Source organism: Hippocampus bargibanti, linkage group LG08, assembly GCF_051943395.1.
Source record: "Hippocampus bargibanti isolate YZ-2025 linkage group LG08, ASM5194339v1, whole genome shotgun sequence".
In the NCBI taxonomy this organism is placed as follows: Eukaryota; Metazoa; Chordata; class Actinopteri; order Syngnathiformes; family Syngnathidae; genus Hippocampus; species Hippocampus bargibanti.
Window position 1 is genome coordinate 25,346,400 of NC_142741.1, and position 19,655 is coordinate 25,366,054.

General features: G+C 41.2%; 1 protein-coding gene across 1 annotated transcript in view; it reads right to left on the reverse strand.

The window, feature by feature from the left end:
* Positions 1-1,444: 1,444 nt before the first annotated feature.
* The window catches only part of erbb4b (erb-b2 receptor tyrosine kinase 4b), a 167,861-nt gene continuing 149,650 nt past the window's right edge, over positions 1,445-19,655 (reverse strand). Inside the window, exons 20-28 of the mRNA XM_089003429.1 lie at positions 16,862-17,047; positions 11,085-11,240; positions 10,594-10,669; positions 8,991-9,137; positions 7,371-7,468; positions 4,041-4,211; positions 3,349-3,592; positions 3,154-3,282; positions 1,445-2,568 (exon numbers count right to left, since the gene is read on the reverse strand). Coding sequence (XP_088859555.1) covers positions 1,901-2,568; positions 3,154-3,282; positions 3,349-3,592; positions 4,041-4,211; positions 7,371-7,468; positions 8,991-9,137; positions 10,594-10,669; positions 11,085-11,240; positions 16,862-17,047 — 1,875 coding nt within the window. The 3' untranslated portion in view covers positions 1,445-1,900. The remainder of the gene's footprint in view (positions 2,569-3,153; positions 3,283-3,348; positions 3,593-4,040; positions 4,212-7,370; positions 7,469-8,990; positions 9,138-10,593; positions 10,670-11,084; positions 11,241-16,861; positions 17,048-19,655) is intronic.

The following is a 19,655-nucleotide window of genomic DNA, read 5'->3' on the forward strand; positions in this document are numbered from 1 at the left end:
TCGGCCGGAAAGCGGGTAAACCGGTTTGTATGATTGTATTGCATACGTTTTATTTCATTTATGTATGAAAATAGCTATATTTTTACACTTTGTTTGTAGTTCTACGGTGGTGTGAAATCACATTAAAGAATGAACCATCATTACAAAGAACCGGAGTCCTCTGTTTCGAATGGGAGCACAAATGGAACGTGGATGAAGTAGCATTGAAAAAGCTAAAAGCCACTTAGCTGTAAGAGTGCCCCCCACTGGTTTTGTTTTCCATAATATCAGCATTTCTTTCCATTGAGATCCATTAGGGAGCCATTTTGCTGACTCTTAACTACTTGTCACTGATTTAAACACACATAGACACACAAAAGGGGTATAGCTGATGATGGTCTGAAAATGGTCTTATATAATTCGCAGAGCAAATGACATCTTCCATGTCACAAACATTTCCATGAAAATTTTTGAATTCAAAATATGGACTCTGCCTTTTTTTTTGGGGGGGGACGACGACTAGAAAGGGTAAAACAGAACATTTGAAGTCCCTATCTTTAATATTTTCCAAGACCCATGAGAACAAGAAGGAAAACAAGATGGTGGATTAGCTTATCAAGTTATTTTACGCCTGTTCACATTTGAGCATGTTAGCCAGATTTAAGTTAACGTTCCACAAAATGGCGGGGCTATTTTTTTAAATGCTAACAATTTCTGGCACCGACATCATTGAAGAAGTTTAGGTCTTCATTCTGAAGGTTAACGGCGCTTCTTGGAGAATTTTAGGTGGGTTTTAATTGGATTTATGAATTCATATTTGAAGATTTTATGTGTGTCAAGGCTTGAATGCATGTATGAAGAACAATATTACTTGTGATAAATATTTGAAATCCATGAGCGGTGCGGTGACGTGAAAAAAGTGTGTGAGTTAGCAACATCTGGGCTTTAGCATGTCTGTAGCTTTTTTGTTTAATTTTTCTGGCAAGTCACTTTTGCGTAGCGACACACAAGCAATGCCAACGAATAAGTTCAGCTCAGTGGGAAGTAGTCACAAAAAGGTGACGGGGATTATTAGCTGGTGATTATGAGAGTAGAAGTGTAATGAATCAGTCATGGCAATAATCCTCTCTTTGGGCTATCCACTGTTCTTCCTTGATAACATATCCGGACTCTTAATTCCTGGATTTTTTTGGTGTCTCCAGACCAACTGCAGTAAGGCTTGGCCTTTTTGAATTTTGAAAAAGAGAGAAAAAGGACAGAGAGATTGAGTGAAAGACAAGAACTAGAGACATTTTATCGATGAAAAGGTTTCTTCAGCCGTCATCTGTACTTCTGTGAAGGTGTCGGACCTTTCGCTTCTTATCCAAGACGCTTCTTCAGCGAACTAAAGTCTTACTGGCAGTATATATAGGGCCGATACTACCATTAAGACTTTGTTTGCTGACGAAGTTTCTTGGATAAGAAGCGAAACATCCGACACCTTCAAAGAAGTACAGATGACGGCTGTAGAAACCTTTTCATCGATGGACCACTCCTGTACGACTGAGATCTTACACAGACCAAGAGACATTTTGTCATACTGCTAGTGTAGCACAATCCTCTCTATGGGCTATCCACTGGTTGTCCTTGATAACGTAACCGTACTCTTAATTCTTGGATTTTTTTGGGTGTCTCTGGACCAATTGCAGTAAGGCTTAGCCTTTTTGAATTTTGTAAAAGAGAGTAAAAGGACATAGATTTTGAGTGAAAGACAAGAACTAGAGACATTTTTGTCATACTGCTAGTGTAGCACTCTCAGGACATGCCGACGTTTTGATCCAGGAGGCGTTCACACTGATTTGAAGAAGAATCCAGTTTGAGAACGTGAAGGTAGCACGAGGTTCATTCTTCTGGACGGATTTTGAGTGCTACAGTTGGCGGACTACACCACAGTGTTCCTCTGTCTGTAGGGAGGAGGCGGTAAGACATTACCGGCCTTCATGGCCGCCTCCGATAAGTATTCCTGGTTTTGAGCTACGGCAGGGCGGATGCGTCCATTCTGCCTGTAGAAGAACCGCGTGCTGCAGTCCTGCAGATACTCTGGGTTGTGCAGAGTGCTTTTCGGAGGGAGACTGTGCTGCCAGTATTCGGGATTGTCAAAAGTAGCCTTCTTGCCTTTCTTATCCAACATGATGGTACCACCGGTAATGCCTGAGTGCAGAGCCTGTCCCGAATGCAAAGTGTGGGACGGATACGCTGGGTGGGGGAGGTGACCCGGGGCCAGAACGTATCCGGTGGTGGGGATGGCGTGGCTTGATGTTGATTTGTTGACCGTTTGTGAAACCGTTTGGGCAGTCGAGGTCCCCGGGACGGAGAAGGAAACGCATGGAGCTAATCCGATCTTGTCACCTGTGTTCAGGAAAGTATTCAGGTAAAGTGGCTCATTGACGTACTCATCGTTCCTGTGGGCGCTGGAGGTGGCAGCGGCAGAAGCAACGACGCCGGTGAGATGCAGAGTGCGGCAGCCTCCGCCGTCAACAGCTGATGAATGGGCTTCTCCGTTTTTGCGACGTGCAATGAAAGGGTTTTCCTCAACAGCGTTGATGTGCTCTGAAAACAGGAAGAGGATTTACAGCAGGGGGTGTCAAGGTCATTTTTTGCAGCGGGACACATTGTAGTTAAAGGACAACTGACGTTTCCGGACAAGTTGTGTCCATAATTTGTAAAATCACTTCAAATGACTTCGACTGAGCGTATTTTACAAAGATTCCACCGCATATAGCTATATTTTACATTTTAAGACTAGCGCTGAATATTCAGAAAGTCTTGTTTTTGAGTTGGTGACGATTCCTGACGTGACATCACGGAGGGAACGCCCCTGACCCAGAAAGCGACACACAATGCATTTTGGGTACTTTTGGTCTGAAAACTTCCTGTTGATCCGTGTTGATGGCGAAATTAGAAGGGTGACTGTTATTGCGGTTTACATACGACAATTAGAAATTTTGGTTCGGAATTTAGCAAGCAACACGGCACTTGACGTGCTTGATTTGCTTTCGGGGGCCGAATCAAATGATGTGGCGGGCCAGATTTGGCCCCCGGGCCTTGACTTTGACACCTTGTATTGTATTTCGTCTAGTGTCCAAATCTACAATTGAAATCTAAGTGTGTTTACTCATTACTATGAAAAACAACCTGAACTCTTCTTCTCTTTCATTGCCGTCGAGTATGGATCCTGCTCCTTCTCCACCTTGGCTCCTCGTTCTGCAAGGAGAGCAGTCGGATCCGCACTGTAACGTTGTCCACTGCAGTCCTCACAAGCACCTAGAGAAACAAACACACATCATCATCAAATGGTCTCTTCAAGTTCTCAGTCCCACTCTGTAGTACCTTGTCCTGACGAAAGTGCTGGTCCAGCCACAAGGACGCTTGATCTCGGAGAGGCCTGCTTCCTTAAAGTGCCGTTACATCGTGGATCCTCCTGTTTGCTGCGCACAAATCCACCGCCAGTCTGTCCTCCCGAGGCCAAGTCTTGGGAAACGAGGCAGGCGCCACTCCCAGGTGGAATTGACACTCCTCTTGGGTGGGAGGCGACTGTGTCCTGACGACTAGAAATTGGATCCTGGTAGCAAAACTGGGTTTGATAGAAAATAGGAAAGAATTCATGAGAAAGCATTTTAGATGAAATAAATAATAGTTTAGCTGGTATGTATTGTTTGAGGAGAAAACTAGACCATCATTGGAGATAAGCAATGCTGAACAATCACACTTAAATAACACAACAAAGGACAATCGACACCTCCAGACAAGTTGCGTCCATAATTTGTAAAATCACTTCAAATCACTTCTACTGGGCGCATTTTACAAAGATTCCAGCGCATATAGCGATATTTTAAGACTCACGCTGAATATTCGTATGTTCGTATGCCAAGGTAAAATGTTCATAAATTTAACATTCGTAAACCAAAACGTTCGCAAGACAACGTAAACCGAGGTATCACTGTATTCAGTTTGCCCATAGTCTTTTTTTTCCCCGTCAATAAAAACAAATCCCTTTGTTTGGAGGTGATTGGATGCAATACCTTGCTGGGATCCATGAGCGTTTGTGAAGTATACGTCAGAGGTGGGATATTAAGGGAATGGGGCACCACATACTCCTCAGCATCCATCAGGTCTTCCAACTCTTCTTCATCCAGGAGACTTTGAAAGAACTTGCTATCGTCGGGACTAGGGAGCTTCATTCGGTCGTCCCCCTAAGAAAAACAGATACGATATGTACGTTAAGATGTGACGAGAGTTCAAATGTGGCCCGAGATTAAGAGCTCCAACCTCAGCGAATTAACAATGTCAAAACAAAGATTACCTCTAATAGGACCCCCCCCCCCCCCTCATCCTCTGTGATCTAAGGGAACTAAACGCATGACAGTTAAGTTGACACAAGGGAGCAAGCGGATGCCAAAGAAACACATATTATGTTTTCCTTTTGAAATGACAAAGTTTTACTGCAGTCCAAAAAGATAGATTGATAAAAATAGATTGATATGGATATTTAGATATATACTATATCAATATTTATTAATCATTATATATGTATACAGTGATACCTTCGCTTACGAACTGAATTGGTTCCCAGACAGCGTGTGTACGGCGAAAAGTGTGTATCCCAAAAATTAATTTCCCATAGGAAACCATTAAAATGAGAATAATCTGTTCCCAGGTCCCTATAAAACATCATTTTCTACTTTCAAATCCTTAAAACTATACGAAATATACCTTATTTTATGTATAGTAAATGTGCTATGGTATTATATTTAAAGAAATGAACTGTACTGTATAATAAAGTCATTTTATTTACCTTTGTGATGGTCGTTGATGGCTTGACGGAATGGAGTCATCAGCATTAAATGCTTGATGAGGAACGTAACCTTCTTCTTTCACCATCTTGAGAAATGATCCCTTGTTAGTGCTTTCTCTGTGATAATTTTATCTAGTTCCTCATCAATTGTGTTCTGTTTAACTGGGTTGATAGCTTTTTGCATCAAGTGTACAGATGGCTTGTGTGGGTTGTTTGTGGAGCCTGATTGATGGGATATTTTAACCTTGCAGTCTACACTGCCTTTGAACTATCAAAGTTGAAACTCTCTCACTGTCGTCTGCCTGTCTCTTTAATGTTTAAACACCCCCCCCCCCACTGCTGCGTTCTTGACCAATCATGTGTCTTTAACCAAAGACTGGAGGCGGGGAATAAAGGACAAAAACAGTCGGCTGCCATTTTGTTGTTAGAAGAACGGGCTTGTTCGCGAACGACACATCACTCATTGAGGCAGCCCCGTGTATGAAAAAAGTTCATTTTCATGAATTTAACGTTCGTAAAATGAAAAGTTCGTAAACCGAGATATCACTGTACTGTGTTAGCTAAAAGCCTAATACCTTTTCCACTATATAAATACTTATGCGAAGGGAAGTTTATGACAGTTAAACTTCCAACGGAGGTAAGTGGTATTCAGGGCTAAAACAGCTTCGAATAATCAATGATATTAACCATCTTGAGAGAATACATATTTGAAATCCATCCATGTTTGAGTTGCTTAATAGATTTGAAAGAAGGAATTGGCTGCTGGATATTTTCGGTATCAAGTTTACTTTCGATTATATTCATGCATATTTATCAGGAGTGCGCTGGGATTACTTCAACTTCACTATAATGATTTAACGTGGGTGTAATATCACGACTTCATTTGTACCGATGAAGCCTTTGGCTGTATTAGATCCCATAATGCGTGTCTCGCTTAGCCTTTTGCTCTGAATGCTAATCTGGACTAAAGGGGGAGATCTGTTGGGACATGGCTTGATTGTACACCTCTGGAAAGCAACTTCTCACTTTTCTCGTCCACTCAATCTGGATTCTGGGAGGATATAAACCACAGGTGTCAAAGTCAAGGCCCAGGGGCCAAATCTGGCCCGCCACATCATTTTATTCGGCCCGTGAAAGCAAATCAATGCACAAACACAAATATACTTGTAACAGATTGTGTGTGTTCAGAGTGCTGAGAGCATCACCAAATGATGCGTGGCTGCGGCTGGATAATCATAAAGTTCAACGGCGGTCCCCCGTATGGGAGTTGGAGCAGACAATGTGAAATAGTAGCGCTTTTGTGTTCACATTTTTAATGGGGGATCGCCAGATGCTCCATAGAAATGCTCATTGGACCTGATCACAATGATGGCGAAGGTCCTTGTGTAACCCCAATTCCCTCACGCTTGCTCGCGGAGAATTGACTACTTGAAGCAGTCAAGCGGGTCGTTCCCAACTCTCAAGACAGGTGAAAGTTCGAACATAAACAAAATCTTATGCTATTTCTTTGCACCTCAAAGGACCGAGGAGACAGGGTTAGTTTTTTTAATGCACAGGTGTCAACGTCAAGGGGGCCGGCCTCGACTTTGACATCTGTGCATTAAAGCCTTATTTCCTGGCTAACGCTAACCTCTAGTGGCCTTATAGTCAATCACACCGCACTTTTTTATATGAGTCTCAGTCGCAGCTGTAGCTGCAGTGAAGGTTGTACAGTCATAAAATAGTTCTTATGGGTTGGGTTGATTCAGACATAGCACTACTGAAGGCCCAGGTGTGAAATGCACAGCTCACCGCTGCTGAAATGTCACATGTAATAAATGATGTTGAGATTTTGTAATAATTTTATTACTCTTACAAATAATGATGCCATCAAACATTTTTGTGGATTCACTGACATCACGGCCCTCCCAGGGTTATCGTAACTCAAAAATGGCTTGTGACAAAAACTGTTGGCTATCTATTAGCTATCTACTAGCTGGATAGCTAACTTTCTCTCTGTTTAGGTGTGTATTGGCTATATGGCTATCTAGGTGGTTACCAATCTGGCTAGCTATCTGTTGGCTATCTAGCTATCTAATAGCTGGCTAGCTAACATTCTCTCTACTTAGCTTTCTATTGGCTATATGGCTATCTAGGTGGCTAGCTATCTGTTGGCTATCTATTAGCTATGTACTAGCTGGCTGGCTGGCTTTCTTTCTATTTAGTTATCTATTAGCTATATAGCTATCTGGGTGGCTGGCTATATAGGTAGCTATCTGTTGACTATCTATTAGCTATCTACTGGCTAGCTAACTAGCTTACTATCTATTTACTTCTGGGTTGAGTGAATGCTGGCGCGTGTGGCTGCCGCTGCTCACCCACAGAAGAACTTCTCCGGTGACTGTAAAGTGACCTTGAGAGTTTTGAAAGGTGCTTACAAATGACATGGATTATCATTATTATTATATATGCCATTTTCCCAAGCAACAACATGCCGCTTGATTTTAATTCTGTTCATGAATATTTGGCGTGTCACTTGTGACTGAAGTGCTTCGGTTTACCAGTCTTGATGACGTACCTGAATAACGAGGTATCTCTGAGGATCGCGGGCCATCCTGGTGAATTCTGCTGCCAGTTCTCTGAACTTGGGTCGGCTGTCTGCGTCAATCATCCAACCTGAAAGAATTGTGGGATAATCATGTTCAGTTTTATTGCCAAAAAATAAAATCCAGAAACATTTTTTTGACACGGGAGTGTGTTTATATTGACACGATTTTCCTGATCAGTGTAAATTCTTCATTAATAAAAACCTGAATCGTTTTTTTTTTTTAAGCAGAGATCTTAACATTTGAAGTGTACACATGGTTCAAACCAGTGGCGGACAATTAAGGCCTTCAAAACCTCTGCCGGCCTAAAAATATCTGAATCACGGACTGATGTTAACTATATTTTGTCCATGAATTCTTATTAAATAATTCCGAATTGTCTTTCAGCTTTCTTTCATTGGTTTTCCCCCTGTTATGCTGCTTCCAGATGTGTGTTTTCGTATGTAAGCATTGAACCAATCACTTTCCAGTCATCATTTGTTACCAGTGTCAGAAATCTACCTGGACGCCTTCACAATCAGTTCTGCAGGCCCTGTATCTGTAAAATCTTTATATATGTGCTATAATACCATAGCACATTTATTATACATAAAATAAGGTATACTTTGTGTAGTTTTCAGAATATTAGAAAGTAGAAAATGATGTTTTATGGGGACCTGGGAACGGATTATTCTCATTTTAACGGTTTCCTATGGGAAATTCATTTTTGGGATACACACTTTTCGCCTTACACACTCTGTCTGGGAACCAATTAAGTTCGTAAGCCAATGTATCACTGTACAGTATGTCAAAGCACATTTAGAGTGTCGTTCGTTGGCGTTACGTGTAATGTGATGCGACGACATTCCAGATCGGTGATGGTGACCTCATCGCGCTGCGAGTGTGTGCCTGTTTGCCAGGTGGCTTCGGGTTGAAGGTGTCACCAAAAAAGCAAGGTGACTGGCAGGACAGAGCCTGCAGACTGAGGTGAGATTGGCATGAAATCAGAGCTTTTTTTGCTAGGTTGATGCCAGGGCAGAGGTGAACAATCCATGAAGCCAATGCGTTGAAGGTGAGGTCCCGGACAGTACAAGTGGATTAAGTACCACGATTGACAAACTTTTAATTCACCTTAAAACAACCTCCACAATGCCATTTTATATCAGCAAAGGAAACGAGACCAAGTGCGAAATTTGGATCGTTCATACAACAGACTTCTTAGGCAACATAAGCTTAGTTATGCTGATGAGGTGATACCAGATCAAATGGGACAATCAGGGCAGTCGTAGACCCCATACTCGGGCAGGGCAATAGAAGTAATCGGTGTAGCCCCAGGGAGTAGTCCTCTGCTCCACCCAAACCTGAGAGCAGGGACCAATCATAGCAGAGTCTGGCATCGCCACGTCTGGATATATATATATATCTAGGGCCAAAACTACTAGCAAAAGATTTTAGTTTGCTGACGAAGCCTCTTGGATAAGAAGCGAAACGTCCGACACCTTCAAAGAAGTATACAGATGACGGCTGAAGAAACCTTTTCCTCGATGGACCGCTCCTGTACGATTGAGAGCTTCCACAGACGTGGTCATAAATTTTCCAAAATGAGGACGTACATTTGACTAAGACCATGTAGACATCAATGGTGCAGATGGGGGGCTGTGGGAGACGTTCCCCTTTCTCAAGGAGGTCTGGAATATCTCTGGTTGAAATTCCATCGTATGGCTTCCCTCCAAAGGTCATCAGCTCCCAAATTGTTACCCCTAAAAGACATCAGTTCATTAAAAAAAATAGTGGACACATGAAGTCATTCATTGCCATTCACAAATTTATTCGAGAATTGAAAATATAATATTCAGGTGTCAGAGATGTTCCATCGGACACTGTGGACAAAAGCTCGAACCCAGAAAGATTGTCTTTTACTGTCGGCAGGGGACGCAGCCATTCATGACAGACGCCCGAATTCTGCAGTCAAATACAAATTAAAGTGATACATTAGTAAAACATAGTTTTCTTGATTAGAACAACACACCTGTTGAGTTCTAGGCACGAACTGCTCTTGCTATAAGCACGAACAGCTAATGAGCTCTTCCTGTGAAGGAGTTTCAAGTCATGAATTACTTCAGTGATAAAGGAGTTTCCCAAGTCCTACATTCTGTCCAAGGCCAGATCTCCTAGATGAAGTTTAACAAGCTGTGTCTGTTGACCTCAGATTGACCCCAGGGTTGTCTGTGTTTCAATTGTGTATTCGAGTCACACATGTCCACTAAGCATATAACTGCATGAAACTTTTAAATATGATAAATAACTTCATATTCTCCATCATTAGGTTTTGTTTTTCTCTTGTTTGGGTGCCGATAAAGCACTGGCCATAGTTTCTGGCATGGCAATGTTTTTTTTCCTTTGCACAGGGGGCAGCATTGCCCTTTTTTCCCATGTTAGCACTTTGGTCCAGGTATCAGCTGTTGTTAAAGCGCGATATAAACCAATATGTATGTATCGCATTGTATTTTTGACAGCCGCCCTCATTTCAAGCTGATATAACTCCAGACCCATATAAGTTAGGAATTAACCCTTTTTGTCTGATGAAAGAAGAGAGTCTAAGGTTTCTAACGCTGTACTGAATGTTTATGTAGCTCTAAAACATAATATTCTGTGGGTCCTGGAATTCAAGTGACAATGACAAAAACCCTGGTACCGGAGTGGACGCATTTTGGCATGTCTGGCAGGGAATGAGTTAAAAAAAATGTGAAAATGAACAGGAAAAAAATAAACAGTAGTTTTTTTTTGATAGGTATGAGAAAAAAACTGTCAGGACGCATCCAAGAATTAAAAAAAAAAAATCTGGTAAGTATTCTCTGGACTCCGCGTGCGTGTGATGAATCTTTTACTCATGCAAATCAACCATGCATTATTCATTAGCAACGCAATGCGTATTATACAGTAAAGTCTCGTTATATCGATATCGGATATATCGATAGTCCCGGTTATATCGATACTATTTCTATGCACACACGGAGAAAATTACATGCAAACAGGGTCGGATATATCGATAGTCCCGATTATATCGATATTTTTTCGGGCTCCCTTGAATATCGATATAACGAGACTTTACTGTATTTTGAAAGATCTCAACGAAGCGCAAGTAAAACATGTCATTCATTACTCTTCGAAAAGTAGTCCCAAATGTGATGAAGATTTCACATCATGCAATCTTACCGTAACTCCAAACATCACTTTGATGAGTAAACTTCCTGTAATGAATACACTCCAGGGCCATCCATTTAATGGGCATCTGTCAGAGAGAACAGTGACGCATGACAATTTTGATTGGCAACTGACAAACACGTTTGATGATGTAAAATTCAAGGACAACCTACGCCTCCCTACAAGTTGTGTCCATAATTTGTAAAATCACTTCAAATGACTTCTACTGAGCCTATTTTACAAAGATTCCACCGCAGATAGCTATATTTTATGTTTTAAGACTTGCGTTGAATATTCAGGAAGTCTTGTTTTCGAGTTGGTGATGATGCCTGACGTGACGTCACGGAGGGAACGCCCCTGACCGAGAAAGCGACACACAATGCGAGTTTCAGACACCGTTTTATATATATATAATACAGGTGCGGCAATCATATCTGTCACTCAGTAACAGAGTGGAGCTATTTGTTTACCTTACGTGAATGTTTGCGTTGACTGTGATTTACCTTTCCTCCATCTGCATTGTATTCCTTCTCATTGACATCAAGCAAGCGGGCTAAGCCAAAGTCGGTGATCTTGATATGATTGGGAGATTTCACCAGCACGTTGCGGGCTGCCAAATCCCTGTGGACCAGCCGACGCTCCTCCAGATACATCATCCCCTGAAATCCACGTGGATACATGTACGATATTATAGAATGCGCTTATTTACATGCAAACATGGATATGTACTTGCCGTGACCCACGGAAATAAACATACGCACAAGTGTATCCTACTTAACATCACCGCTCGTCTTCACCATCCCCCGTCACGGTAATGCGATGCAACCGTCGAGACCCCATTAGCTTTTTCATAATTATTGTTGCAATTATCATTACTACCACACTGTTATTTTCATCCAAATTCTCATTAATCAATAAGTCGAGTGTGGAAAAGCCCTCACAATAATAAAAGCGCAATAACAACAACAACAACCTCCGTAATGTGTCAAAACAGAATCCGTTTTTCCAATTAACTAAAGGAGCAAGAAAACCATTGCAATCTATACATTTAACTCATTCACTGCCAGACAAAGTGCAAAAATGCATCCACTCCAGTGCCAGGGTTTTTTGTCATTTTCACGCAAATTCCAGGACCCACAGAATATTGAATTTTAGGACTAAATAAACATTCAATGCAGCTATCTAGCTATCTAGCTAGCCGGCTCGCTAGCATACATAAGCACATACATAAACACATGCATGCATGCATACATACATACAGTAAAGTCTCGTTATATCGATATTCAAGGGAGTCCGAAAAAATATCGATATAACCGGGACTATCGATATATCCGACCCTGTTTGCATGTACACTTTGCGTGCATAGAAATAGTATCATATAACACACACCGATATCGATATAACGAGATTTTACTGTACATACATACATACACAAAAACACACGCATACACACACGCACCCACACACACGCACACAAACAAAAACATCAATAAATAAATAGTTTCTCTTTAGTCACGGTCAGGATTTTATTTTATTACCCAACAATGTATCAATAGAATACAACTGACGAAAAAGTCAACAATTCCAGCAGTTTCAAGGGATACGTCCTCTGGGGACGGCTGAAAATGTCACCACAATGCTGTCTTTGTCACAGGCCAATCACCACTCTTGGTGACAAAAAAAAAAAAAAAAAAAAAAAAACCCAGACTGACAGATCAATAAATTGAGCGTCCAACTCATCGCAGTTCCTGATATTATTCTTTTCAAAAATCTGCAAGCGATCGCCATCCCGTGAAAGACATTTTGACCATCTCAAACAGTTCAAGGTCTGCAATCAGAATCAGAATCAGAATCAGAATCATCTTTATTGCCAAGTATGTAGAACACACAAGGAATTTGTTTCCGGTAGAACACGCTGCACTAGTATCGTTGTCAAAAAAACTGCTAAGTGGCACTATACAGTTCCATTAATTGCAGCAAATGTCCAAGTAGGACAAGGAGCCACGAGCCAGTGGACATTGTGTTTCACCTAAGTGTGGAAAAAAAAAAAAAAAATCACCCGCAGGCTTGAGCCTTGCTCGATATCACACCTCCAGATACACACAGCAAGCACACAGCCTTGAAATCTCCGGGGATCAGACATGGAAGGGCAGCAGAAAGGAGAAATAACACCACTTGGAATTCAAGCGAAGCGTCATCACATTTTACCAAAGACGACCGGGTTGTGTTCACCCAGCATTGTCACATTCAATTTTTTTTAATATAAAAAAAATATAGTATGTAATGTATTTATTTACTCGATGAAAAGATTTCTTCAGCCGTCATCTGTACATCGTTGAAGATGTCGGACGTTCGTTTCGCTCCTCATGCGAAAATTAGTCAATCTGAATTGTCTAACTTTCAGCAATTTGTCACAAATCTATTTCTCCAAAAAAAAAGCCACCGGATGCCGCGTGACTATTTTTGTCTGATCGTATGACCAGTGAGGTTTATTCAATATTTGTGGCATTGGGAGCAACGTTTGCCTGATGTCGTCGTCGTCGTCCGTGTTAAATGAATGCTACGGTTATAAAAAGATGCCGGTGGGCACGGTGAGAGGATGACTCATTGTTTAAGGAATGAGCTGTGACAAATCAGACCAACGTGGAGGAGAAATAGAAAAGATTACACAATACTGATGAAAGCAGTCTGCTTTTCTTTCGGTTTTGAACTAACGTGTCAGAACGGATTTAATTAATGACGTTTGGGGGTTGGGGGCTTTGTGTACATGCATTTATTCTCTCAGATGAAAACCCAAACGCGACAGCAAACAGGCTGTAACAGTGTTGGTGGCCGTATCTGAGCATTAGCAATTTATGATCTTTACAGCAAGAACCCTAATATTACTACATTGATAGCTCGGTTTACGAACCCCTTGGCTTACGAACTTTTCGCTTGACGAACGTTAAATTTATGAACATTTTACCTTGGTATACGAACTATTTTTCGGGATACAAACGGACCCGCTACAATGAGTGTCGTTCGCTATGATGTGTCGTTCGCTAACGAGCGCGTTCTCCGAAAAGAAAATGGCTGCCGACAATTTTTTGTCCTCTATTCCCCGCCCCCAGTTTTCGGTTAAAGCCACGTGATTGGTCAAGAAAGCAGCAGCGAGGGGAGGTGGCTTAAACATTAAAGAGACAGGTAGACGAAAGAGAGATAGTGACAAAATGGATTGAAAACAGTGAAATTTGGACTCGTTTCAACTTTGATAGTTCAAAGGCAGAGTGTAGACTGCAAGGTTAAAATTCCTATCAATCAGGGTCCACAAATAATCCGCACTCGCCATCAGTTCAATTTCAAAATGAAAAGACAAGCAAGTGAACCAGCTACTAATGATGTTTCTAGCGTGCTGTTTGCATCTGTTTGTATATCACAACTTCCAAGATGTACATCTTGGAAGCTATCCATTCCATCAAGCCATCAACGACCATCACAAATGTAAATAAAACGACTTTATTATACAGTACAGTAAAATAAGATATATTTTACATAAAATAAGGTGTGTAGTTTTAAGCCTTAAAATATTAGAAAGTAGAACATTATGTTTTATGGGGACCTGGGAACAGATTATTCTCATTTTAATGGTTCCCTATGGGAAATTAATTTTTGGGATACACATTTTCGCCTTATACACTCTGTCAGGGAACCAATTAAGTTCGTAAGCCAAGATATCACTGTATGAAGATTGTTGCCAAGTGCATTAACATATCCATCTGGTATCTGATGCTTCTTTTATCTTCTAACACTTGAAAATCACAAGGTCATGTTGTTGGCTGGTGGTTTGTACGTGCCACCTGATCCCAAAATGTGCCTGCGGCGGCCTGGCACGCCCGACAGTCTGGTCGCAGCCACGCAGGAACAGTAACGTGACGCCATCACAAGTGATTGTCTTTTCACTTTTTTTTTCTTTGCCTCTGTTGTTTTGTTACCGTGATCTGATGTTTTCGAGATGTATAATTATGTATCAAACGTGCAAAAATGTATCTTTGTGATGGTCGTTGATGGTTTGATGGAATGGAGTGGCCGCTTTCATCAGCATGAAACACTGGATGAGGAACGTAGCCTTCTTCTTTCACCATCTTGAGGAATGATCTCTTGTAGGTACTTTCTCTACTATAATTTTACCTAGTTCCTCATCAAATGTGCTCTGTTTAGCTGGGTTGATAGCTTTTTGCATCAAGTGTACAGATGGCTTGTGTGGGTTATTTGTGGAGCCTGATTGATGGGAATTTTAACCTTGCAGTCTACGCTCTGCCTTTGAACTATCAAAGAAGAAACGAGTCCAAATTTCATCGTTTTCCATCCATCCCCGCCCCCCTCAGTGCTGCAATCTTGACCAATCACGTGGCTTTAACCGAAGACTGGGGGCGGGGAATAGAGGACAAAAAAATGTCGGCGGCCATTTTCTTCTTAGGAGAACGGGTGCGTTCGCCAACGACACATCACTCATTGAGGCAGCTCCGTGTGTATCCCAAAAAATAGTTTGTATGCCAAGGTAACATGTTCATAAAATTAACGTTCGTAAACCGAAAAGTTCGTAAACAGAGGTATCATTGTACTACTATACGTATCAAGTGTTTTTTTTTATTGCAACTTTTAGATGTGCCTTTTTTCCCCCTTCCTCTGGATTTACAAAACACTTTCCAACAATGCATGTGGCAGCTTATGTGAAGAGAATTCCGTTTATCTATAAACATCCATAATTATGATGAATCTGGAGAGAAGAGATGTTCTGCCAACAAACGCAATGACGTGACATTTTTAATCTCGTTGGTTACACACCAGGTGTCACAAGCTCAGGTGATGACGAACGTTTGGAATCGGGAAGCTATTTACGGATGTTCTCATTTTTTGGGGGGGGAGAAAGACGAGGATTGCTCCCTCTCTGTCGAAGTAATCACCTTCTTGCGTGTAAGTGGAGGCAACCCATTTTGGTTGAGGTTTCCGGCGAGGCAGCGTGGAGATCGCCTCGGGTTGTTTGCAACGGGGGCAAGATGGGTTGAAAAATAACAAAATAAAACAAAAAAAAAACGCAAAAATTCAGCGTTTCAGGTCTAAACTATGTTTTCCCATAAGATGGGCTTCTTTTTTTAAGTGCGAGATTTATCTTGAAGATTTCACAAAATAGTCCAATGCGCAGTGTATGGTGTAGCAGCAGTCACTGTGCTAACACTCCCAGTCCCTCAAATAAAGACGCTCTCCTACTTACAAACATTCAAGTTACGAACAACTGTGCATATGAACATTTTTATATAAGCCTTAAAGGACAACCGACACCTCTGGACAAGTTGCGTCCATCATTTGTAAAATCACTTCAAATGACTTCTACAGAGCGCATTTTACAAAGATTCCACTGCGTATAGCTATATTTTATGTTTTAAGGCTCGCGCTTAATATTCAGGAAGTCTTGTTTTTGAGTTGGTGACAATTCCTGACATGACATCACGTCACGGAAGGAACGCCCCTGACCGAGAAAGCGACACGCAATGCATTTTGGGTACTTTGTTTGGTCTGAAAACTTCGTGCTGATGGCGAAATTAGAAGGAAAACATAAATAACGCGATGGTCAATCTACTATTTGATACTAGTTGATACAAATTCCCAGCAGACAAATCAGCCCATTTCCAACAGAGCTTGGGCGCCATCTTGTGTATTTTCTGGGACGCTACATTGCTGTCATTGACGGCTCGAATTGATACGGAAGGACTTATTTAATTGATTGCAAACATGTATGCTTTCCTCTTCAGAACTATTTGGATGGATGGATGGATTTGCCTTTATTAGTCTCGCAGTGGAGAAATTTACATTTCACAGCAGCAAAGTGATGAAAGGAACGAAAGTAGAAAAACAAAATACATGAGCTGGTGGTAAGGCAGCAATCATGAATCATCCAGTTATGAATCATATTCATAACCGGATGAATAACAAGAAAGCATCTTCTCCGAATCGGAAGCCATTGTTTTGATTCTCGAGCAAGGCAAGACATCCTGGCGTGACGTCACGAACAAGAGGGCGGGACCTTCTGAAACTCGCCATCTCCGAGGTCATTTTGAAGAAGTTTTGGGACACTTTAAATCATTTTTAATTAGTGTTTTGCATTTGACTAAAAATATCAGCATGTATGTGTTGGGTATTTTAGATGCTATAAAACGTGTTTCTGATGTCAATCAGGAAACAAAATAAAATGATCTCTGTTGTCCTTTAAGACACTACAGATGTTTTTAATTTCTACATTTACCTTGGCAATCTGGACACACCAGTTGAGCAAAAGCTGCGATCCGATGTTGTCCTTCTGCTCGAAGACGTAATCAAGGAGGCAGCCGTGGGGCATCAGTTGCGTCACCAGCTGGATGGTGGGACTTAGGCAGACACCCAGCAGACGCACCAGGTGAGGGTGTTCCATGCTGGCCATAATTAAGGCCTCCTGGAAGACAAATTGTTCTTTTTCACAATTACAGTGATTTTACAGTGAGTTTACTAACCTCTTGCTTACAAACGTTCCGTTCCACAAATAACCCACACAAGCCATCTGTACACTTGATGCAAAAAGCTATCAACCCAGCTAAGCAGAACACAATCGATGAGGAACTAGGTAAAATTATCGCAGAGAAAGCAAGGCAACTTCACGCGGATATCGTCACAAGGCAACCTGGAAGTCGTCATCCATTGATGATTTCAAGGCTAGCCACGGATGGTTTGAGAACTTTCAGCGTCGTACAGAGATTCATAGTGTCATTCGTCATGGTGAGGCAGCCAGTTCTGATGATAAAGCTGCCAAAGCTTACAAGGGATCATTCCTCAAGATGGTGAAAGAAAAAGGCTACGTTCCTCATCAAGTGTTTAATGCTGATGAAACCGGACACTCCTTTCCATCAACGACCATCACAAAGGTCAATAAAACGACTTTATGATACAGTACAGTTTATTTCTTTAATTATAATACCATAGCACATTTATTATACATACAATAAGGCATATTTTGTGTAGTTTTAAGGCTTAGAAAGTAGAAAATGATGTTTTATGGGCACCTGGGAACGGATTATTCTCATTTTAATGGTTTCCTATGGGAAATTAATTTTTGGGATCCACACTTTTCGCCTTATACACTGTCTGGGAACCAATTAAGTTCGTAAGCCGAGGTATCACTGTATATACACATGCCATGTAAGGTTGTAAAAATATTGGTTATTTTATCACTGCGTGAAAATACAAGTACTACAAAGTTGAAAGCGCCACAGGAGACTCGCCGAATGTTCACCCAGTTTACAAGTACAGAGTTAACTGGCAAAGATCACAGGACTCCTTATTCTGTTTCAGGCTCGGCTTTCTCTTGAAGCAAGCAAGCAAGCGGCAAGCGGCAAGGTTCTTACTGTTCAATTTGGTTTGAACAAAGTGGACGATTGTACCGTGGATCCTTGATTTTATAAAAATATTATTAATTTCATGTTAAAAACACACAACAGATAAATAATAATAATACATTTCATTTATCAGCGCCTTTCAAAACTCTCACGGTCACTTTACAGTCACATGCGCCAGCGTTCACTCAAAATGGAATAACTCAAATAGATCAAGTTAGCGAGCTAACTAATCGATAGCCAGCGAGCTAGCTAGTTAGTTAGACAGCTAATAGATAGAAAATAGATAGCCAGCTCAGTAGCCAGCAACGGTGACCCCGTTCAACCGGAAATAACTCAAATAGATGTTAAAAGAGCTCCTAGATAACTAATAGCTAGCTAGCTAGACAGCTAATAGATAGAAAATAGATAGCCAGCTACGTAGCCAGCAACGATGACCCCATTCAACCGGGAATAACTCAAATAGGGCTTACTGCGGGCAGGAGACGCTGCCATTCATGACAGACGCCTGAATTATGAAGCCATCTGCCAAGCTATTTATTGAGAGTATTTGCAAATTTAAGCGATAAATTAGTAAAACATAGTTTTTTTTATGACAATACCACACCTGTTGAGTTCTAAGCATGAACAGCTGAAAGCAATAAAACATTGTCTCTTCCATGAACTGATAAATTTGTAACCTGGCTAATGAGCTCTTCCTGTGAAGGAGTTTCAAGTCGTAAAGTGCTTCGGTGATAAAGGAGTTTCCCAAGTCCTAAATTCTGTCCAAGGCCAGATCTCCGAGATGAAGATGACAGTTTAACTTGCTGTGTCTGTTGACCTCAGATTGACCCCAGGTTGTCTGTGCTTCAATTAATTGTGTTTTCACACATGTTGACTAAGCATATAACGGCATGAAACTTTTAAATATGATCACTTCTTATTCTGTCTAATCTCTATCAGTCACCCGCAAACTCAATATTCTGTTTGTCTTAGAATTTGAGTGAAAATGACAAAAACCCTGGCACAAGAATGCACACATTTTTGCACAACGTCTGGCAGTGAATGAGGTAACCTTGACTCTCTTCAAGCGCTACGCATTGTAAACCCCCCTTTTATTTATTTATTTATTCAAATGACATGTGGTAAGGACGAACAAAGCATTAATCTGTGATATATTATCAAACATGCGCACGTACCCAAGTTAGCTAGTTTTGCGTCTACGAGGGATTGCGGGCTAATTCATCACAGGACAGATTGTAGGGGAACACACATGCAGTACGCCTCACGTTAATGCGCTTTGGTGCGGATCAGGCAGACAGATAGAAGACACATCTTGGGAAGCTCCGGTGAGCATCAACGGGAGTGTGACATCACAAAAGAGGATTAATACGTTGCAAGTATCACACGGCGTGGATAATAAGAGAACCACACGCCCGGCTGTTAGAAGACATTTTTTTTGGTTTTATTGTATTTTAGACATGGCTTAAAAAAAAGGTACATCCCGCCTCCAAAAGTGCAACAGTGGCATTTTGCGTTAAGCGGCAAAATTCACCTAAACTACACAAAATATACCTTATTTGATGTATAATAAATGTTCTATGGTATAATAATGAAAGATAAAAACAGTACTATATAATAAAGTTGTTTTATTTACCTTTGTGATGGTCGTTGATGGTTTGATGGAATGGAGTG